At 40.1% G+C, this 24,026-nt stretch overlaps 2 protein-coding genes across 3 annotated transcripts in view; one reads left to right on the top strand and one right to left on the bottom strand.

Annotated features, from left to right (window-relative positions):
• GPLD1 (glycosylphosphatidylinositol specific phospholipase D1) overlaps nucleotides 1–2,822 on the top strand; it is a 75,472-nt gene extending 72,650 nt beyond the window's left edge. The window contains exon 25 of the mRNA XM_011998202.1: nucleotides 2,526–2,822. Within this exon, the coding sequence (XP_011853592.1) occupies nucleotides 2,526–2,612 (87 nt within the window). The 3' untranslated portion in view covers nucleotides 2,613–2,822. The remainder of the gene's footprint in view (nucleotides 1–2,525) is intronic.
• Nucleotides 2,823–6,104: 3,282 nt separating this feature from the next.
• MRS2 (MRS2 magnesium transporter) lies at nucleotides 6,105–23,604 on the bottom strand. 2 transcript variants are annotated; one of them, XM_011998173.1, is made up of 11 exons: nucleotides 23,276–23,604; nucleotides 21,276–21,349; nucleotides 20,004–20,040; nucleotides 18,877–18,989; nucleotides 15,400–15,573; nucleotides 13,254–13,384; nucleotides 11,986–12,102; nucleotides 10,236–10,388; nucleotides 9,880–9,997; nucleotides 8,659–8,772; nucleotides 6,105–8,115 (listed from the first exon to the last, which is right to left on the bottom strand). In XM_011998173.1, exons 1-11 carry the CDS (start codon nucleotides 23,463–23,465, stop codon nucleotides 8,005–8,007), a joined length of 1,332 nt encoding a protein of 443 aa, XP_011853563.1. In that variant the 5' UTR covers nucleotides 23,466–23,604; the 3' UTR covers nucleotides 6,105–8,004. The 2 variants fall into 2 exon arrangements, with proteins under 2 accessions (XP_011853563.1, XP_011853564.1); XM_011998174.1 differs by lacking the exons at nucleotides 18,877–18,989; nucleotides 20,004–20,040.
• Nucleotides 23,605–24,026: the final 422 nt, after the last annotated feature.

Below are 24,026 nucleotides of genomic sequence, written 5' to 3'. Positions count from 1 at the left end.
GAGGCGGAGCTTGCAGTGAGCTGAGATTGCGCCACTGCACTCCAGCCTGGGCGACAGAGCGAGACTCCGTCTCAAAAAAAAAAAAAGAAAAAAGAAAAAGTTTAACCTTAAAATATACCTCTAAACCACCGATTGCATTCATCCATTTATTTTAGGTTATGACACTGTATAGAACTGTGCTAGGCTATGAGAGATAAAAACAAGGAGAAGGCAAAGTCCCTGTTCTTGAAAATAAGATTTATATACCTGGAAAGTCAAAATAAATGCAAATTAGTATAGGACTAAATGCTTATGAGTAGTATGAAGAGTAAGTCTTTTAACAGTGGGTTGAAGGGCTGTGGAAGCCATAGATATTTGTATATAACCATGTCTGTAAGACTTGGTAAGTGCTGTGGACCAGGCTCCTGTGGACCTGGTGGAAGGTGGGAGGAGGAAGAGGATTAGGAAAAATTTTGGTGAAACTGCCCTCTAGTGGCCAATAATTTAAGTGACCCATTTACAGGCAGGTCTAAAAATGTAGGATTAACCACACAACAAAAAGATGGTTATTAACTTTTTGGGAAGATTCTCAGAAGATCTGATCACAGGAATCCTTTATACCACAAGCTTGGCTTATATTTAAAGTTTTATTCATTTCAAAAATTAGACTTTATCAAGAATCTATGTATTATAACATAAAACTCTACATATATCAACTATAACTTACATCAATTGAGAGTAGTAGTATATACAGATGATCTAAAAGTAATTTATATTTTATTCCTTTTTGTAAAACAATGCAAATGCACCTTCCTAATTATTGTTCACCTGGGTTAGTGTCAAAATTACTGCACTTTTCCAGCACATACCTGAGCTTGGGGGCATTTTTGAGCACTCTGGGCGTAAAGATAAATTAGATGTTGTGTTTCAAAAATGGGCATTGACAATCAGGATGAGCAGAGTGGCCTTTTCCTGAGATTTGGGTACAAGTTATGTTCTGAAGACTCCTTCCTTTCTGTGGCATAAGAGCATTCAGTAATGAAATTAGTCGTAACAAACTAGAATTAGGATTCAGTTCTGAAACTTCTCACAGGGCTGCGTTCCATCAGCTCAGAAGCCTCAGCAAAGCAGTAACTGAGTGTGTAGTGAGTAGTGTTGTATCAAGCACCTGTGAGATAGACAAATAAACCTGAGACATGGTCCCAGCCCCAGGTGCTTGTAGTCTAGGTGGGAAAATATAACAGGCTCACAAGACCATCCAGGTTGGTATATGATGACCACGAGCCAAAGGAGGTCAGACAGCAACTGCAGCGGAAGTCTCTGCTGGTGGAGTCAGGGAAGGGCCTGCAGAGATTATGGGCCCGGAGCTGCATCTGGAAAAATGACTAGACTCTGACAAAACAGAGAGAAGCTGAAGGCCAGGCAAATTTAGTAAATGTATAATTCCATAAATTGGGAAAGAGAGGGAGAATAAATTACCATTTGATTCCGTTTTCTTAAGTGTAGATTTTCCCTGTTAATTGACACTGGGGTATTAAGGGATAAGATAAGCACAGGGCTAAGCATAGTGTTTGACCCATGGTAACACCTCAACAAATTTTAGCTATGATTATTATTTCTGGATTTCATCAGTAGTTTTCAAAATTAAATAAGAAACTGTCATACCCTGCTCTGACCAAAATACTGTCAGCCAGTTTGATCACCCGTACCTCATGTGCCAGCTTTGGTTCAGAATAACTTTTGTCAGTTTCCACAAATCAAATCCAACCTCGGAGTATGAAGATTTGCCACCACCAAAAATGTTTAAAGACCAGGCATGGTGGCTCACACCTGTAACTTCAGCACTTTGGGAAGCCAAGGCAGGTGGATCACTTGAGGTCGGGAGTTCGAGACCAGCCTGGCCAACATGGCGAGACCTCGTCTCTACTAAAAATACAAAAATTATCCAGACATGGTGGCACATGCCTGTAATCCCCGCTACTCCGGAGGCTGAGACACGAGAATCGCTTGAACCTAGGAAGCAGAGGTTGCAGTGAGCCGAGATCGCGTCACTGCACTCCGCCTGGGTGACAGGGCACAACTCTGTCTCAAAAAAGAAGAAAATGTTTTAAAAACTTGTAGCAGGTTTTGAAGGCAATTCTGAAAGACGGGTCCTAAAATGTTTTAAGCAGCAGGGTAGGTGAGAGGTGCGCTAAATACATTGACAAAGCCAGTTTCTGGGGGAACTCCTTATTATTCAAGATATGTTCTCCACATTGTACCAGAACTAAGCATGCACTGCCATACTTCTCCTTTATGATTTATGTGCCAAAATAGGGATTGGGGTGAGCGTCCTTAGCTGTGGGCTTCAGAACCTACAGATGTGAGAAAGTGGTCTGCAAACGAAGGGAAAGTGGCATTTGAGTTTAAGCCAGGGGCAGGGGATCTGGCCAGTGTCTTATTCATCTTTATATTTCTAGAGCATAGCACGATGCCTGGACTACAGTAGGAACTCAACAGATGTTATGAATGAGTCATTAATTCTGTCTGTCATTTGTCCCCTACAGAATCAAGTCATCATTGCTGCTGGAAGGAGCTCTTTGGGAGCCCGACTCTCCGGGGCACTTCACATCTATAGCTTTGGCTCAGATTGAAGATTTCACTGCGTTTCCCCACTCTGCCCACCTCTCTCATGCTGAATCACATCCATGGTGAGCATTTTGATGGACAAAGTGGCACATCCAGTGGAGCTGTGGCAGATCCTGATAGATGTGGGGCTCCTGGGAGTAGAGACACACACCAACAGCCACCCTTTCTGGAAATCTGATATAGTAAATATATGACTGCACCAGGAGTATGTGAAATATCAGACACACTCTGCTCATTCATGTCTCCTTCCACAGTTTATTTCCTCGCTTCCTTTGCATCTAAACCTTTCTTCTTTCCTAACTTTTTGCCTATAGTCAGACCTGCTGTACCACCTATTTCCTCTTCCTCTTGAATGTCTTTCCAGTGGCTGGAAAGGTCCCTCTGTGGTTATCTGTGAGAACAATCTCTGTACACAATTCCTCCTAAAAACATCCTTTTCTTAAAAAAGAATTGTGCAGCCATAAAAAAAGAGCAAGATCATGCCCTTTGCAGGGACATGGATGGAGCTGAAGGCCATTAACCTTCATAAACTAATGCAGGAACAGAAAACCAAATACTGCATGTTCTCACTTGTAAGTGGGAGCTAAATGAGAACACGTGGACACAGAGAGGGAAACAGCACACACTGGGGCCTATGAGAGGACGTAAGGTGGGAGGAGGGAGAGATAAGGAAAAATAACTAATGGATACTTAGGGCGATGAAATAATCTGTGTAACAAACCCCCATGACACACCTTTATGTATCTAACAAACCTGCACTTCCTGCGCATGTACCCCGGAACTTAAAAGTTACAAACCAAATTGAACTTAAAAATAACAGATTGGTGGCCCATGCCAATCCACGTATAATCGAAAGCATAGTATACAGAAAAAAAAGAAAGAAACTGAATGAGGAAAAATAGTACAGAGAAAAGTATGGGGGTGAGAGATAACCTCACATTCCAAATCACTTGTGACTTAGTCCTTTTTAACTTTTATTTTAGGTTTGGGGTACATGTGAAGGTTTATCTTTTCTGCTCCTCCTACTCCTATCCCCTTCCCCCCTCAAGTAGACCCCAATGTCTGTTGTTTTCTTTGTGCTCATAAGTTTTTATAACTTAGCTCCCACTTATGAGAACATGCTGTATTTGGATTTCTGTTCCTGTGTCGTGTGTTAGTTTGCTAAGGATGATAGTCCTTTTTTTTTTTTTTTTTTGAGACGGAGTCTTGCTGTGTTGCCCAGGCTGGAGTACAGTGAAACGATCTCAGCTCACTGCAACCTCCGCCTCCCAGGTTCAAGTGATTCTCCTGCCTCAGCCTCCCAAGCAGCTGGGACTACAGGTGCAAACACTACGCCTGGCTAATTTTTGTATTTTTATTAGAGACGGAGTTTCACCATGTTGGCCAAGCTGGTCTCAAACTCCTGACCTCAGGTGATGTGCCCACCTTGACCTCCCAAAGTGCTGGGATTACATGCATGAGCCACAGGACCCGGCCGATAATCCTTTCTTAATGAGGATTAATGCCTTTTCAACGTTTATATAGTGAAGGACAAATACAAAAACCAAGAGTATCACCATTCTGTGGCCTCCAATGCTTTTGTAGAGTTGGTTGTTCTAACACCTAAAGAGCCTAGTGACACTGCTAGTTTTAAGCCATCTCATGAGAGACCTTTGTCGCATTAGATTATAACTTGTGCCAAAGGAACTAGAGGAAAAAGATGCGGCCTGAGCCACAGGCTACTGTAAGGGCTGGAGAAGAAAGCAGGCCTTGGCCTCACTTGTTCCTGGGCTGTTTTTCGTAGGATGGATTTCATTTGCCAGTCCTGCAATGTGGCACATTTAAGGGAAAGGAATGTATCATAGGGTTTCAGTGTCAGTAAACATTAGCGGGCATTATCTATAAACAGTAACTGGTTTATTTTGTGTTAAATTGGGAAGAACCTCTTTCTTCTGCTACTGGTGAGATGATACTAAAAGCAGGAGAAAATAACAAATGAGAAGAGGCCTTCTCCTCTCGGCTTCTCTCAAGGCAGAGCAGAGATTGGTGAAAAGGGGACAGGAAGAAGAACCCAGCTGAAGAGTGGGAAGTTAACAAGAACATCAACAGGCACATCCCTAGAGAGCATCTCTGGGTCACTCACAGGATGACCTAAGAGGTACATGTGCTGGCTGCATAGTAATCTACGGCACAGCAAAAGCACAGGGAAGCGCCATTTGGTTTCGTTTAGGTACAATTATTGGTAGCCCAACCTATCTGAAGAGTTACTTTTAATTAAAAGGATGATTATTTTTAGGAGACCAGAAATTACTTAATTGTATTCACTTATGAGTTGAGCAGTTTGGCAGAGCAGACTCTGACGTGACACTTCAGTAAAGGGATGTTTTTCTCAGTACTGGATCTTTTCATTAGACAGATGCATTTATATAAAGTGTCAGTGTTTTTATGCTTCACTAAATGAGGCCTGTGCTTAAACATGACCATTATTTACCTCACGATTTACATTTTTCTCAATGCCTGAATACACCCAATAGCAAGCACCAGGTGGAGGTTAAGACCCACAAAAATGGAAGCTTCCTTTCAAGTGTATAGGACATTTAACCATGCTAACCCTACTGTCAAAAACAATGTAAATTATACTCCTACTGTAAAAGGTCAACTGATATGACAGATATGTAAAAAACCTGGCATACAGGAAAAAATTAATGCATGACAGTCTATTAATATGCAGGACACATATTATCCTGATATGTGGATTAAATTTTCGTTCCACTAAGTATTAACTATAGTTTTAAGCACTGATTCTGCTTAATAACTAAAATGTAAAGACCTTACCTTGTAGGCTTGTAATTTCTCATTAACAGAAATCTGAACTTATACAAGTTTAATTCAAATTTATCTTTATTTCAAGATATCAGAAGATATTTACATATTTGCATTTTTCTGTCTTTCTACTATCTGTGTATATGTAACAGCTTTTCTCAAGGCTTCAAGATAGGAATTGTTTTATGCCTTTGTATCACAGACCTAAGAGACCAAAATTATTTGAAGAGGGAGTGGGGACAAAACTGGGGTCTCTGCAGTCCCTACTCCATGTACCATCCGTTAGCTCACCTCTGTAGGTATTACTGAAGTAATGAGAGTAAGTCTTAAATCCAAAGTGCAACTTTAACATTGCAGTTCCAAACAGTAAAGCTGTATACAACTCTTGGAATAACTCAGCAAAATAAACAGCTTTTTAATATAAAATTGGTTAGTGCTGCTTATCAGTCTATGTTCATGAAGAATAAAGTGTTAAGAGCATCCTCAGAGCATCCTCAAATGACACCTGTTGTGCCCACATTTGTTTAGGGGCCTTCCAAACACCAAGAGAGTACCACACCCTGTACTCGACATGCTCGACAGGTGATCTGACTGCTTGCTCACTCATGTAACCCAGTGTTTGGTACCCACTTTCAAACAGTAATTAATGTGCTCAGTCCATTTTAGTTCAAAATTTAAAACCAAGGAACTTCATATATTTTTGGCATAAGCTGATTTATTATTTACGAGAACTTTAATATAAGAAGCCTCCTGCAATCACAAAAGTGGAACTAGTTGACATTTTGAAATCATACTTGATATAACCACCTTCAGGAATTTTACAAATCACTAGCAACTTCCGTTTATCATATTTATGAGGTAGTTACATTATTTTTCCTTTTATTGACACGATTCATCAAAAAATTATTTTACCCAAGCTCATAAACTAAGTCAATAAAACTGCAAGGAAAAATGACCAAAATTCTATCTTTTGCCTGATCTGAGTCAAATCAAATGTTGCCCTCTGGGATTCCAATTCTTCATGTCACAGTTAAGTAGTACTTATTAAGTATTTTACAGTGGTAAGACCTAAAATAGCAGCAGTGTGCTCTGAGGTGTCCCAAAACGGTGCCCTGTGAAATCTAAGTATTATCAAATATAATCTTAAAAATCCTAAGAGATTCATAACGCTAGAGGGTGCTGTATGTTCACACTCCTCCAACAAGCACACCATGACGCATGTTCCTGACCCACAGTGTGGTTGGTGCACAGGGGCCACTGCATGCTCGAGTCTAGCCCAGCCTGTTCTGTGCCATTCTGTTCTCCAGCTTCCCTCTAATGGCTTCCCATGACCACACACAGGAATGGGGAAACCTTACTTGTACTTCATCTCTTTTCTTCCGAATCAGCTACGGGAGTAACATTTTTATTCCTATCACCATACCACCCAAAAAATGGACTCTTAAACTTCCTCATATGACATCACATTAGGGTAATCATGTACCCTCAATATCAGGATAACCATATTTATTCTGTTGTTATCACATTTGTAGTGCAAGAGCTGGACACTCTAGAATCTTCCATGCACACTACTTTGGGAGGCTTAACTAATGTTCTAGTACATAACTGTATTTAACCTCCAGAAAACATTTTAAAAGGCAGGTAGGATGTTAAAGAGGATGGCAGCTTTCAGGCTTACAAATATTAGCCATTTGTTTTAAACGCCCGTCTCTGTGGAAATGAGACGATATCACAGTTCTAACATTTAGTCACCCTCGTGTTTTAGGAAGCTCATTTGTCAGCTTCTGAGGTGTAGGCGTATAGATTAGCAGGGCAATACGTATTTTTCTTTTTGGGGCAGGGCAAGGGTGGTATCTAAAAAAATCTACTTTAAAAATCAATAAATGGACAAAGTGCTACAAAACAGTAACAGAATGGAAATACTTCCTTTCAACTTGATTTCCAAAGGCTGTAATTACAGAGAGCAAAGAAAACTAGTCTTAGGGGTTGAGAACGTGAAATCTTGATTAGGCATCCATACAATGGTGATATTAAATTATTTCTTTTTATTCACCTTTTATTTAAAAAAGGGGGCAAATACAAGAAAATAAGGTTATGTCAAAGTTTGGTTTTTAAAGCTCAAACTTCCAGAGTTTGTTGTAAGGTTAATACATAGAATGCTAGCTTTTTAGTCACCTGAGAATCAGGAAATTCATATGAACGTAATTCCCTATACTAAGAACGATAGCTACCTATGGGCTTGTCAAGTTCCTACGCTTCATTCAGCATGAAATTGTACTTTTCTTGATATGTATAAATTAAATAAAGTCTATACAACTATCTGTGCTTGTGTTGCCTCTTACCACATCTATAAAAACAGCATTTAAAGTTTGTAGGAAATAGAATTTTGGCCTTCTACAAAGCAAATACTTTGTTTCTTTAACTCAGAATTCTGGAAATGCAATCCAGTTCTGGTATTGTGACTGCCAAAATATTTTTGTTTTCAAACATTAATTTTTTTCAAGTGTGTGACTCTATACAAGAAAATAATAAAAACAGTATCAGAAGTTTCCTGTGACTACCATTAAAAAAACTTCAGTATCCACTGGGCTGTTCCTAACGGTTTGTTAGGATGCCCCTTCCTGATCCAAGTCCATCCAGTCTGAGGCTGTTTTTCAATTCCATGCTTCTATCTGCCAGAAGAGTCTTTTTAGGTAAAGGAGCCATCTAAATAAAGCAGAAATATTAATTTTAGTATGTTTTTAAAAGAAAAGTCACTAGTAAAATGATATATTATGTAACTACTCAATGAAGAAAGGACTATAAGCAGTATCAGTGTCTTAAGTATTTATTCCAGTGGTGTCTTCAAGTACAAAGAAAATGGAGGTGAGTTTTCTATCTTTTCTTATGAGAACATTATAAATGTTTCCTATATTTCCATTTGGTTATGACAGAACCTTATACCAGAATTACTAACATCTGTTTAAATGTATGTTTGTCAGAGAGTTCTACAGAAATTATATTTCTAACGTATTTATTGTGTTAGGCAGTGTGCTAGTAAGTGCTTTACACATATTATCTCAATTATTTCTTCCCATAACCCTATGAAGCAGGTAATACCTACTTAACAGACAGGGAAACTGAGGGAGGTTTGAGAAAGCAACTTGCAAGGGTCATAGTGCCTGTGACAACTGAAGCCCAGGTGCTCTGACTTTAGGGCCCACGGCCATAACCCTTCCGCAGTACTGCCGTGAACCATATCCTTCATACCATAGGAGGCAATGGAGCTTCTAGCTGTCGTCCAAGAAATGAAAGCAGGCGCCTCCAGATGAGGCCACTTCCCATGAACATAATTCCTGTAATCAGCCAAAAAATCCTGTGGTCCTAAAAGAGAACACATAGTTCATTTCAATCGCAAAATGTAAGGTTCCTTAGAGAGAAGATTCCCTGAACTGTTGTCCCAGAGTTTGAAAGCCTTATGTTATTTGTACAGCTCTTTCCCATAGAAAGGAACGAAGAAACAAGTGCCTTGATACCCACAGAATAAATCAGGAGAAGAGCATGATTTAAAAGGTTTTAAATATTTTAAAATCATCTATATGCCAAATGTACTGCTTTTACTTTGTGTTTCTTTCCAGCCTTTGTTAAGTGCGTACAAATCTTAATAGTCATGATGCTAGAGGACACGCAATTTAAGGTTTTTGCTTATATCCACAGTTCTCAAACTGTGAGCTGACATGCCCTGGGCACCACAGCACCTCAGAATATTTTAAACTTTCAAGGGAAATAACACAAAAGAATCTGTAACATAACAAAAGAAATTTTTTGTCCACGGATACTGTGAAAAAATTACTAAGACACTAAGGGCATCGTGATCCAAGAAAGTCTGGGAACCTCTCTTAGAAACACATTCTTCCTCACCATTTTCAGAATGGTAATACTTTTGCAGCACACTGTTTTTAGATGATGTACAGAATCACAGAATTTAAATGTAATCTCTCACAAGGAAGGAATCCCATTCACAGCGATGCTGTTAGTTGGTTATCATTGGCTCCAGTGATTGAGAGCTCACTTCTTCAAAGATAGCCTGTTACACAACTCATCAACTATCACTGATGGAGACGCATGTCACTTACTGAGCAGAAATCTGCCTCCTTTTTTTGTTGTTGCTGAGATGGAGTCTTGCTCTTCACCAAGGATGCAGTGTAGTGGTGCAATCTTGGCTCACTGAAACCTCCGTCTCCCTGATTCAAACGATTCTTGTGCCTTGGCCTCCCGAGTGGCTGGGATTATAGGTGTGCGGCACCATGCCCAGCTAATTTTTGTATTTTTAGTAGAGATGGGGTTTTACCATGTTGGTCAGGCTGGTCTCGAACTCCTGACCTAAAGTGATCTGCCTGCCTTGGCCTCCCAAAGTGCTGGGATTACAGGCGTGAGTCACTGTGCCTGGCCAAAACCCCCCAAGTTTTAGAAATAATAATACATTCTCACCTCTTCAAGGGAAGATTCCAAATTCATTCCAAAGGCAACTCCCATTAGTCCAAAGAGCGAAAGAGAGAAGGTTCCCATGGTCAGCTGTAGATTCAACCTCATCATCACGTTACGGTGGCTGGAGAGGAGAACACCTATTCAGATTAGAAGGGCCCACTAACTATACAGAACACATTCATCAAATCTATTACAGACCACATGGATGAAACCTACACATCAAAAAAAAAAAAACAAAAAGACTTTAATGTAGTATAGATGTTAATGATGGCATAATTCCTCACAAAATGATATTTTCCTTAAACACTTTATCTTATAATTATTAAAAAAACTTACTGTTTTATATAATGCTTTCTTACCTGTCCAGATTGATGAAAATAATACTTTGTGAATCATCAATCAGCACCCTAAGCTCCCGAGCTGCATTGGAGAGATCGTCAGCCAATCGGTAGTAGTTTTCCAACAGCAACTCCATCTCTTCTGCATGGTCAATCCCAGCACTGCTCTTTTCACTTCAATTAAAAGACAAAATAATTAACATACCCCAACATGTGTATCTCATACTTAGTAACAAAAACTTCCTAAATTAGTATATAGCATTCAGCTACCAGTGGAAAAGCTAGCCTTTTGTCTTGTCTTGTCTTTTTTTTTTTTGAGATGGAGTTTCGCTCTGTTCCCAGGCTGGAATGCAGTGGCGCGATCTCGGCTCACTGCAACCTCTGCCTCTCGGGTTCAAGCAATTCTTCTGCCTCAGCCTCCCCAGTAGCTGGGACTACAGGCGCGTGCCATCATGCCCGGCTAATTTTTGTATTTTTAATAGAGACGGGGTTTCACCATATTGGACAGGCTGGTCTTGAACTCCTGACCTTGTGATCTGCCCGCCTCAGTCTCCCAAAGTGCTGGGATTACAGGCATGAGCCACAGCGTCCGGCTGCCTTTTTCTTTTCTATTGTTGTGGCCAATCTGTAAGTAGCTATGTCAACTGATCCTAAACACTTTACAGATTAAGTTGAGGACAGAGGTTCCATCCGTATGTAGACTAGTTGGTGTCACTGTATTACATGGCCCCAATCCAAGAGATTTTTATGCGGATACATGCTCCCAGTATAACAGGAAAATCCAGATATGTGAATGCAGATGAATTAGTGTAAATCCAGTACCACTGTCAGGTAAAACAAAATCCACAACGAAAAATGTCAAGACCATTTCCTTTTGAGGTGTGTGTTCCTTTTGAGGTGTGTCCATAATGTGATTTCATATAAAGAAAATGTTTTTGAATGGTATCAATAATAACTTTGCTCCCCTACCCTACCAAGAAGGATAAGGAGGAATGAAGTACTCTGAAGAGGTACTTGTTTCATAAAGCATATTAGAGACAGACTGAAAGACTGGCCTAAGCAAAGCAAACAAGAGTTTCTGCTACCATACCTATCTGCTATCTACCAAATGTTATATAGCCCCCTTTATCTTATTGTTTTCTTATCAGGATATAAATAACCAATTTTTCAAAGTGCTTTAAGAAAATCTGTACAGACTGTGGAAACTAAACTCATTACAAAGGTGTATTAATTTCTGATATTGCTCTAGAAAGACAAAAACAAAATATTTGGGTATTTAAAAGTAAACATTTAGCTGGAGTGTGCACAAGAAGCATAAACAATTTCTAAATTCATAAAAGACAAAAGGTTTATAACATTTTCATTAGACTGAACTTATATAATTCATGTTAATGCTGCACTCATGTATTTACCCCACTTTTCCCCTCCCCCATGTAAATGTCTCTCTCACTCTGCTTCCTAGGTAAGTTATTTTGGTAGATGTATGTGCCGATCTGGTGGTCAGTCCCTTGAATATAAAGGTAACTGTGTGTTTAGATTCACTGCACGTCAGCAGTGTTGGGTATGTAGTATGCATACTCATATAATTACACTGAATTAGATACGATACTCTATCTGGGGAAATACTCTTATCTGGAAACTGGGGATGAAAATCTCTATATTCTCTAGTCAAGAAAAATGTTACATTCTGTAATGAAAAATCACTTTGAAGTGGAAAAGGCAAAATATTTACTCTAAGGAAATAAATAACAAAGTATAATTATATACTTACAAGACTTGCGGGTCGCTCCATTTTGATAGACAGAGCTCTTCTAGCAACTCTTCCTCATCCAAGATCTCCAAAATTGACTCTTTGAAAATTTTAATATCTGTTTCTAACTCTGATAGACTATAAGAATAGATACACAAAAATGATCAATAGAATAAACTTATAAAAACATTTCATAATAGTTTTTAGAGTATCTTATCAAATATATTATCTTATACATTCATGCTAAACAATGACTTATTAAAAAAAAAAAAAAAAGGGTGAGTATTTACCAGGCAAATTAAGAATCAGTTTGGCCAGGAGTGGTGTCACAAATCCTCCTAGCACTTTAGGAGGCCAAGGCAGGAGGATTGCTTGAGCTCAGGAGTTTGAGACCCTCCTGGACAACACAGTGAGATCTTGTCTTACAAAAAAATTCAGAAAATTAGCTGGGCATGGTGGCGTGTGCCTGTAGTCCCAGCTACTTGGGTGGTGAAGGTGGGAGGATCGCTGAAGCCCAGCAGGTTAAGGCTGCAGTAAGCTGAGACTGCACCACTGCATTCCAGCCTGGGCAACAGAGTGAAACCCTGTCTCAAAAAAACCCACAAAAAACCCAAACCAAATCTAAATTAATTGGTCAAATTATCAGTGATATAAATTTCATCATACATTATTTATCTCAGAAACATAAATTGCTTGTGAATTTAAGATTTTTGGTTTGGGAATAAGTTTTATTCTTAATCAACGTGGCAGTGCTAATATAGAACAGACTAGTTACTCTTAACTGATAAAAACACTCCAACGTTTTTGGACAAGAAACTACTGATTCAAGAATTTTAAATGTTAATTATTGAAGGGATTTCGGAAGTACAACTCCTGAGAGCATGTTTAGTCTATTTATGATACATATAAAATATTGTTATTAAATTCTGGAAGGCATTATGATTTTAAAGAAAAAGAACAACATGGACTTTGAATTTGGATTTAGATTTGCCATTTACTAGCCACATAAATTTAGGTAAGTTACTCAAACCTCCGTTTTCTCTCTTCAAAATGAGGACAACATCAACTACTGAATAGGTGATGAAATGAGATCACATACGGAAAAGAGCCTTACACAACATTTCATGCAAAGTATCTTCTCAACAAACATTAGATTGTGTGCTCCTGTTAGCTCCACTTCCCACCCAGGTTACTTGCATACTTTAAAAAAAGTTATGAAACACAATGTTAATAATTGATTTTAAGATATCTGTCTCCAACTCCCAATGTGATACATCATCCATATTTACCTTTTGCCATTCTGTAGTAAAATGTGCAGTTTGCTTCTGTCTACAGAAGAATGTTTGGGGTCCACCAAAGCGTCTAAGGTCTCAAGGATCAGTGGCTGCAAAATGCTAAGTTTCCCCTGAAGGGTGTTGATCTAGATAACAACATGACCTTTCATAAGAATTAAAACAATCTTTTTAGAATATTCAGGATCAGTGAATCCTCTGATTAAATACAGAAATCTGTAGTAGCTTGAAATGCTGGTAACATTTCAGAACATAGTCAATTCTAGAATGCCTATTCCAGATGATTCAAAAACTAGATCTTCTGGGTTCAAAGAACCATGTGTGATGTTATCATTAGGCACAGATTTGGCTGACAAGGAGCTAACTCTCATAAGAGTCTTTCTCCTATAGATACTCATTATGAAGTAATGAGGGATTAAGTAAAATAAAATCTGCTATTCTATTATTAAAACACAAGCTTTCAGTAACACCTGTGTTCTCTGTATACATAATATGGTTCAAAATTCCTGCAAAGCTCTTTGAAAATAAAAACTTGAGCTTTAAAACATAAACATACGAGAGTAAAGTCAAAAATACACTATTTAGGTTGACACAAGTATGGTTTGATATTCAGCAGGTATGCACTAATCCTGCTATATAGTTATTAAAATACTGAAACACTTCCATACCAGTTGGCAAATAGCATATACTAACTAAATCAGACGGTAAAACTGATGATGTAAATTACAGCATATAGTCTTTATCTCAGAAGCACAATTACTGTGAAACTAAGATTTTTTTAAATTTGGAAACGAGTCCAGAGTCACGGTGCCTCTCCTGACATGTTGTTTATTTCGTGCATCTCCAGAGGAACTGCTTCTGGGTTAAGAAGTCCTTGGGTGGGAGGGAAGGCTGGACAGCCAAATAGACCACATTTTTTAATCTAAGAGGTATCGAACCCTCTGCTCAGCAAGGTGTGGACTCAGGTAGTGGTTGGGGAGGCTGCTGAAGGTCACAGATAGGGTATTTGTGAGGCATATCTATCAAGGTATGTCTTGGTCCCTCAGGTGGGTCTGGGGAGCTTTCCCTTGTTTGAAAACTTATCCCTTTTGAGTGGTGGCTGGTCTTGCTTCTATGTAGTGTTGTTTCATAAGGGAATCTTCCTGGGACCCCATTTAAAGGAATAAGAATGTGTATCCCAGCAGACATCTTGAACTCCCTCTCTATTCTCCCCACAGCCAATCTCTAGACAGGAGACCCATGCCAGCCCAGCCCCTCTCCTTCCCCTCCTGCTCCCTTTGAGATCCCTGCCTTTCTCCTAATAGCATGAGCTCCTGAAAGCTTACTCAGCCTGTGCAGCCCATCACTTACTACTGTTTACATCTTCTTTCTTCTGCTTTCCCCCTGCTTGGTAACTGGGCTCCCGCTACTTATCATCTCCGTGGCTGGTGCTAGCTGGTGCTCATTACCCCGAGCAGGAAGTACAGCCATCTATTCTTTCAGAGCAAGGCAGACAAAAGAGAAGTGTGCCAGCTTCACCCAACCCAATGCACCTCAGGTCCTCTCTACCCTCTTCTCCTCCTCCCACTCTGGTTAGTATGCTCCCAGCACCAACTCTTGCATGTAGCCAGTTCCTGAACAGTACCATCCTGACTAACAGGGGGAAGAAAAGATAACGGAAGATTTGTGGGGTCAGGAAAGCAGAGAACCACCCTTGTTCAGAGCCTGACAGGAGTCTCAGACATGTAAGGACTCTCAAAGGAGGAGTCACTGGAAGAACTGGGCGTGATTCCTATGTCAATCGAGGTCTCAAAAAGATGCATCATTTACCTGGCTCAAAGGACCGTACAAACAAATCGAAAAATGACTTGATGAAATGATTTAATAAAATATGTATCACATGTAAAGCATTTTCATAATATACACAGTCTTAGAGAACAAAATAGAATGCACTTAAACCCCTAGAGTCTTTGGTTCTATTTGATTGGGTCATAAAGTATAAGAATTAAGTGATATCTCCACGTAAGATCCTTAGAGACGACTTCTTCCGGGGCAGGATGTGGTCAGGGGACATGCCATTGAAACAATACCCCAACCTGTCTTCCCACTCAATGACATTTCAAAATCAGAATACACCCAAAAAGCTAAATAAAAACAGACTTACCCAATATTGCAGGAGTGCTTCTATAGCTCTAAACTCAAAAGGTAAAGGGTATGTAACGAGTTGACCCTCTCCAGACAACTGTGAAGGGAGTTCCCGGAACAGCCATTGCTCTAAGTTTAAATTACGATAATCTAGTATCAGAAGACACTCCGGAGTTATCACAGCTTTCAAATACTGTTAAAAACAAACAAAAAACAAAAAAAACCAAAACATATAAATATGTAAGTGCATATATACACATGCATGTATATACATATATATGTATACAAACATATATGCGCTAATTGTAGAGCTATAGGAAAAAAGAACATTCATAAAATATGGTTTAATACTTCACTAATTTTGGATTAAGACTAAACCAAATCAGTGTTTTTTGTTTTTCCAAAAAATCAAGGTTTTTTTTTTTTTCAAGAGAAAGGAAACTTAAAAATAAATGTCTTGATACTGCTAACTCACTCTCAATAAAATTGGAATTATTCACATAAATTATATATTTACTAAGACTTCTGGGGTAATCATGGAAAAAAACAAAAACGGAGAAAGCAGGGCATGGTGGCTCACACCTGTAATCCCATCACTTTTGGAGGCTGAGGAAGGTGGATCATGAGGTCAAGAGATCGAGACCATCCTGGCCAACATGATGAAACCCTGTTTCTACTAAAAATACAAAAATTAGCTGTGTGTGGTGGCCCGCACCTGTAGTGCCAGCTACTTTAGAGGCTGAGGCAGGAGAATCGCTTGAACCTGGGAGGCGGAGGTTGCAGTGAGCTGAGATCGCGCCACTGCACTCCAGCCTGGCGACACAGCGAGACTCTGTCTTTCTTTTTTGAAAAAAAAAAAAGAAAAGAAAGGGAACAAGATAAGGTCTTCCTAAAAGTCAGGTATTGAGTAGACTTTTAGAAAAGACTTAGTTTAATCATAATTAGTTTGGCACAGATAGAAATTTCCTTTTTAAAACAGCACTAAAGCATATAAACCAAATTTGAAATTAAGATAAAACATAGCCTTACTACTCTAATTTAAAACAGTAAGAAATTAGAATTTTTTCTAAAATACTGGTATCTTTTATGTTAAAAGTAGATAAAGGTAGCCACTTTATCAGTGATATAGAAATTAGAGATAATTTTCTACTTTTACATTTTTCCAACATTCTATCATGAATTTTTTTTTTTTTTTTGAGATGAGAGTCTTGCTCTCACCCAGGCTGGAGTGCAATGGTGCAATCTCGGCTCACTGCAGCCTCCATCTTCAGGGTTCAAGCTATTCTCCTGCCTCAGCCTCCTGAGTAGCTGGAATTACAGGTACCTGCCACCATGCCCGGCTAATTTTTGTATTTTTTAGTAGAGACGGGGTTTCACCATGTTGGTCAGGCTGGTCTCGAACTCCCGACCTCAGGTGATCCACCCTCCTCAGACTCCCAAAGTGCTGGGATTACAAGTGTGAGCCACCACACCCAGCCTCATGAAAATTTTTATACAGAAAAGTTCAAAGATTGCAGTTAACACCATATACCCACCAGTTAGATTATATAATTATCACTCTGCTATATTTGCTTTTTCACATACCTGTCTCTCCACGAAAGAGACACTGTTTTGAAGAATGCTAGCTACTGATCCCAGGAGTAAAGAATATTTCTGGAGAAAATCACTTGGGAGAAGACTGCTTCCATTTTTGATAAAGTATTTCTTATTTACTTATTTATTTTTAGAGATGGGATCTTGCTACATTGCTCAGGCTGGTCACAAACTCCTGGTCTCAGGTGACCCTCCCACTTCAGCCTCCTGAGTAGCTGGGACTAAAGGCATATGCCACCACTCCTGGCCCATTTTTTATTATTTTGATTAATTCTAGAAAAATGAACAAAACTCTGCCATCAAAGACTCTTTGAAGGGCCGGGCACGGTGGCTCAAGCCTGTAATCCCAGCACTTTGGGAGGCCGAGACGGGCGGATCACGAAGTCAGGAGATCGAGACCATCCTGGCTAACACGGTGAAACCCCATCTCTACTAAAAAGATACAAAAAACTAGCCGGGCGTGGTGGCGGCGCCTGTAGTCCCAGCTACTTGGGAGGCTGAGGCAGGAGACTGGTGTGAACCCGGGAGGCAGAGCTTGCAGTGAGCTGAGATCCGGCCACTGCACTCCAGCCTGGGCGACAGAGCGAGACTCCGTCTCAAAAAAAAAAAAAACAACAAAGACTCTTTGAAGAAAGAAAGTCTCATATCCACTACAAGGCCAATACCATTGAGTCCTGTGTCTCTTCATCTATTTTTGGTCCTAAACATTAGCCCACCAAAATAACTGATATCCACATTAACTCTGAATCACTAAAGAAAGTCAAATTATATTTGGCGTGCTCTGGATAGGTAGGGAAAAATACAATATATTTCAGAAAGTTTTCCATTAAAAAAATTTAAATTGGCCAGGCCCAGTGGTTTACGCCTGTAATCCCAGCACTTTGGGAGGCAGAGGCGGGTGGATCACCTGAGGTCGGGAGTTTGAGACAGCCTGACCAACATGGAGAAACCCCGTGTCTACTAAAAATACAAAATTAGCCAGGTGTGGTGGCTCATGTCTGAAATCCCAGCTATTCAGAAGGCCGAGGCAGGTGAATTGCTTGAACCTGGGAGGTGGAGGTTGCAGTGAGCCGAGATCGCGCCATTGCACTCCAGCCTGGGCAACAAGAGCAAAACTCCATCTCAAAATAAAAAATAAATAAATTAATTAATTAATTAACTAAGGCTATAAAATTTAACGTGTATTCCTGTGCTACTTAGAAAGCCAGAATACGTTTTTGGTAGCTCAGGATATGCTATAATTACATGTAACTGTACACAATTGGAAATATATCTGTTACAAATCAGGATTGTCTTATAGTTTCCAGAACTAGAGAGTAAATCCCAACAGTGAGAATGAACACCACAGTCAGAGGTTTTTCAACTTAAAATACAGCAGTGTTATTCCTATTGAACATGTGCATATAATCCATGTAAAATGAGTGCTACTCATACTAGCATAAAGCTATAAAATATCCTATGTTTCATGTAGCTACTTTTACTCCAAAATTACTTTTAACCTAGATACTGATCAAGATAGTCAGAAGGTAGGCCTGGCGCGGTGGTTCACACCTGTAATCCCAGCACTCTGGGAGGCCAAGGTGGGCGGATCACGAGGTCAGGAGATCGAGATCATCCTGGCGAACAAGGTGAAACCCCATCTCTACAAAAAATACAAAAAATTAGTCAGGCGCAGTGGCGGGCGCCTGTAGCCCCAGCTACTCAGGAGGCTGAGGCAGGAGAATGGCGTAAACCCGGGAGGTGGAGCTTGCAGCGAGCGGAGATTGTGCCACTGCACTCCAGCCTAAGTGACAGAGTAAGACTCTGTCTCAAAAAAAAAAAAAAAAAAAAAAAAAAAGATAGTTAGAAGGTAACTTTTATAAGATTTTATTGGAGAAACACAGATGAAAATAAAATATTTTACCTCCATTCTCATGATAATCCTATTGTTTCTGACTGTGATACTCATTACATGCTGAAATCTCAAATCTCTGGCTTGAAGACCTAACTCTTGGTATAATTCAGTTTTCTTCTTTTCTATAAAAGAAATAAACAGAGAGGACTAAACCAAATACATTAAATGGCTTAGATTTTTCCATCAGAGCAGTCCTCCCACCACCATCAAGATAATTTTTGGTTACTACCAGAAACAAAAACTAAAATTAAGTCTTTTTAATATCCAGTTTTACCTAGAAAACATACTTGGGCTAAATACAGTCAAACTAATGATTTTCTTATCTATACCTCATAAATTTCTCACTACTTAGAAGTCCCTTGAGACTAACATAGAAACCACAACTATGCATCATTAGAACCTATAAATTTCCAGCTCTAAAGACAGGTTATCTTTCTTAAATATAAACTGTACACAACTACATTTTCTATTTTTACTACAACATCATCTTCAGTATTTTATATATGTGAACAGATAAGCTTGATTTTCTTTGTTCTTGGACTAAGACAAAAATGAGAAGAACTGAATTTATTACCTGAGACTGATTCATTCTCAGGGGAGATCTGAAACTCACATCTGAAGTCACATAGTAAAATAATGCCTAGTCTCACTTTTTAAAGTAGCTGTCCACAGACAGCCATCAGCAGTAGAATTCCATGTGACTGCCATGCAGTGACACGTCCCTGTCCACCTTTGGTCACCCACTGCATGTCAGTGGTATTATGTGACTCTGCCTTAAACATGCTTCAGGGGAATGAATGAGGGCAGTGAAAGGGACACTAACTTAAAGAGAGACAAAAGAGAAAGAGTGTGTCTCTGGGCTCCAGCTCTACACTAGCCTCTCTCTCCCAAATATTCCTTCAACAGCCTGTTAGAGCGAAAAGTGGCTCCTGCTAGAAGAAAACAATTCTGGAAGAATACACACAGTCTGAGTACTGCCAGCTCCAATTAAGACTGACAGACAAATGCTGAAGAAAGATCTCTTTCAACACACCTGTATATACAGAGAATATTCTACTCAAAATACAATTTCTTGATTTCTATCAGATTCACTCATTGTTTAAAAAAATGATTTAGAATGCTAATCACATACTCACCAAAAGAAGTAACATTTCCCTGTTTGTCAAATTTTGTCTGAAAATAGAGAATAAAACAAATTATTATTTTCTTTCAAATTAGAATGCTACTTACGGTACTGTTAATTTAGTTAAGAATTTATGGTATTGTGAGTAATATCCCCAAAATATTGAAATGCAAATATAAACCATTACTGACCTTCTTTAGATTAAATCCAGTTATGAGTTAAGGGTTTTTAAAAATTCCTTTTTTCCTTTGCTAGGAAAAATCAGACCTGGGTTTAACTTTCTATCTTGGTTCCTCTAGAAAGTTTGATAAAGGAGTATCAGTTGTGTTGTTACTAGGTAACAATCCTTATGATAAAAATGGCCATTGACTGGTAGACTGCACTGGACTGGGAAGATGAACAAATTACAGTTAGCAGGTGAAAAGCAATAGCTCTCTTTGCCCTTTCCTGACTGTGGTGGCTCTTGTGGCCATGTTCCCCACCAGAATCCTGGACACTGTGCCTCTGTGACAAGGGATACTGTCACTATGGGGGATAGGGATTCGAGCCAAGGTGAATCTCACATCCACCTCTGAGAATCTTAGCTCCTTGTCACTGAGCGATCACTCAGAGGACCAGAGAAACCCCTGGATGGCTGCAAAGACTTCTTTTGAAGAAGAAACGCCTAACACTACCTTGTTGTTTCTCTTATCCCTTATCCTTCTGAGTAGACTGGGACCAAGTATGGCCTGCCTTGTGAATCTAAATGTTTACATGAAGCTAAAGTCTCTTTGGTGGGTGTTGCAGAATCAATAAAGATTTACGGAACCTCTTCTGATAGTTTGAAGAGAGGATTTGATACAGAAAATGCACCTATTTCCTGTAAAGTAGGGGAGTATTTTTCAGTGATGTTTATCCACAGTCAAGTTTGAAGACGTGAAACATTTAATGAATCACTATGTGCTGAGCTGTACTACTTACTATGACAGACACATTTCAGAAAGACACTCTAACGTAATAAGTACAATATAGGTCTTGGGTTATTACCATGGAAATATAAGAGGCTCTGAATTGTGATTGACTTGTTCTAGTATTAAAATGGGAGGTGCAGTCATTAGCAAAGTTCAAGATAATTGTTAAGCAAATCTAGCAGGCACTCAGGTCACTGGCCAGGCACAACAGCCACGACAGGTAACTATAGCGATTATAAAACTCAAAATAAGTAGTATCTTGGCCAACAGTTCAATGAGTTAGTAAGTATGGGAAGCACTTTCTGTACGATTTCCAATGTATTGTACATACTCACCACAGTAAATACCGGGGCTACACTGGCTAAAGTGGCTTGAGAGACATCAGAAGTTCTTAACCGGTGCACTTCACCTGAAGAATAAGAGAATTCCTGTGGTTATATGATTCACATAGAGCTCAAATACAACTCTCATAGTATGTGGAGGCCTTCAGACTATTTTATTATTTTCAAATATTTTAAGAAGAAATACTCTTGTTAATTTTAATATTTGTTGGTGATTATCCTAGGTTTGGCAGGGAATGATTTTCAAAAGTAATGGCTTAGGTGAGGCATTAAAATAACTGATGGATTCCAGTCACCCTTTTACCTTTCTAATTATTACTGATATCTCAAAGTTGGATGAACGGATGTGCAACATCGTGTTCCGACATTTAAGAAAATGTCTGGTCTTCCTTTTTGCATAAAAGGCTCTTCATGTGCATTTGGTAGTAGATACATTTTAGAAAACATAGGTCCTAAGTGCCACCTGATCTTTCAAGCATTCCAGTATCAGAATTATTTGACTGGCTCATAAACTATGAAACCTATTGATTTTACTTCTTTTCTACAGATATTCTTTATAGTGAATACTTATGAAACACCCCCACTGAGCTGGAAGGAGGACAAATCTTTATTTGAAAATTAGTCTATTTAAAATATGTGACTAGACTGAGTCGAAGTGAACGCTGAAGTATAATCAAGTACATTTAATGACTGACAGAGGACACTGTTTTATGCTTCCAAAGTAATTACACTGACTCCAGAGACTGTAGAAAAAAATCCTACTTCTGATCTTTTTTCCACTACATACATGTAATGATTCTTGTAATTTGTTAATATCTGAAGTTTCATTTCCCTTTTACAAAATACAAATTATCACTATAAGGGTAAGATGAATAAAGGTAAACGTCATTTGCTGATTACAAACGGCTTTCAATGTTTTAATGTCACAAATTAGATAGAGTGTAACTGGGATTGAGATTCTGAACGTCAATGCTTGTCCTCAAAGTTTCCTCCAACTTGCTGAAACGGGATTCCCAAGCATTATCAATGGAGGGTGCAGAGCATGTAACCCAACTCAGAAAGACTCTCCAATAAGTGGATGAGGTGATGACAAGGAGTTACTTTGGGAGGCTTTTGAGAGCACAACTGAGAAAACATATTTGAGGACACTGCTATATTCTTGATAAAGTCATTCATTTCAATACCTTTTATTCCTCAAATATTTGCACTCACATTTGTGAAAATCTTAACTTTTCACCATGCTTCAACATTTGGTGTAAAAATAAACAGCAAATAAGATTCTTTTTTTTTTTCTCAATCCGATCTCCCTGTTTACTTATACAGTACTGTAGTTGAAAATAAAGTCAAGCCGTTCTCAGAAGCAACTCAATCTTCAGCCTCACTTCCATGTGCGTCCCCAATCTCTGTGCAACTGGACAACTGTATAAATGTGTCCATAAGGAAGAAAGGGAAGATAAATTAATATTAATACTTATGACTTCGGAACAGATGAAAGCCTTGTTTAAAAACACCTCTCGGCCAGGTGTGGTGGCTCATGCCTGTAATCCCAGCGCTTTGCGAGGCTACTGCGTTAGGCTTGAGGCAAGGAGTTTGAGTCCAGCCTGCGTAACATAGTAAGACCCTGTCTCAAAAACAACACACAAGAAAACCTCTCACAAGAGCACTTAAGCGGGTGTTAACTAACGTGATCACGGTCTGTAAACGATTCCTAGGTTGTTCCTATGGTTATATAATCTGCAGCAAGGGCGGTGGGGGAGAAGGCAGAGGGTTGGCCGCTCGGACCCCGGCAGGGCACAGCGCACATAGCAAGGTCGCATTCTGAGCGAGTCGGGCGCAGCTCGGCCCGCGGGCCTGTGCAAGCTCACAGGACACACGGGAGGCCAAGGTCTGCGCAGGGCGCGGAGCAACAGGCGCGCCGCGCCGGGTGGCTGGGGCAGCAGCCTAAGGTCACTGCAAGACCACCGTCCGAAGCTGTGGCCGGGTAAGGGCTGTACCTGCCACGCGGAGCCGGCCCGGCCCGCAAAGTTGCGCCGCCCGGCTCCTTCCAACCAAGTTGGCTGCGCGGCCGCAGGCAGCAACGGGACGCGCCACAGAGGTCAAGTCCAAGGCCAGGGCACACAGCGTCCGCCGGGGAAGTCTCATCGCGCGGGGCAGGAGGCAGGGCAAACTGCGCAGGCATTCCATGGTGCTGGAGCGAGGAGCAGGCAGCACCCAGAACCCAATCCTTCATGCCGGACGGTGGCTGCTCCGGCCGCAGCACTCGCCCGACGCTACCGCCCGACCTGCGGACGCTTTGCATCAGGCATGCGCGGGGCGTGCCGCGCCTGCGTGCTACTTCCCCACGCATGCTCGGAAGGTACCTGTGGGCGTGCCTCTTAAGTCCGTGGCCAATAGACGTTTGCGTTCCTACAGGTACCTGTACCTGTACTTGCACCTGTACCTGTACCTGTACCTGTACCAAAGTGAGGGAGCAGGCGGGCTGGGAGATGGGTGGAGCACGTTTACTTGCACTAACTGAGCTCGCCAACCTAGGTTCTTGGGCCCTTGGAGTGTCATGGCTTTGCAGTTTGTGGAGAATTTTCATACCTATGAAAATTGCAGTTTGGAAATGAGTACGTTACCTATTCCCAAATCATTTAATTTACATTTAAATTTAACGTGGTGTAGGGAGCAAGAGGGAAAGCTCCCACTTTTGCCCTCTGAAGGTTGCTGGAATGAACAGATTAGTAGGAGAAAAAGGCATAC

This window comes from Mandrillus leucophaeus, unplaced genomic scaffold (assembly GCF_000951045.1).
Source record: "Mandrillus leucophaeus isolate KB7577 unplaced genomic scaffold, Mleu.le_1.0 Scaffold56, whole genome shotgun sequence".
Taxonomy (NCBI): domain Eukaryota; kingdom Metazoa; phylum Chordata; class Mammalia; order Primates; family Cercopithecidae; genus Mandrillus; species Mandrillus leucophaeus.
The sequence above is the reverse complement of the archived record's forward strand: the minus strand, read 5'-3'. Positions and strand labels throughout refer to the sequence as shown.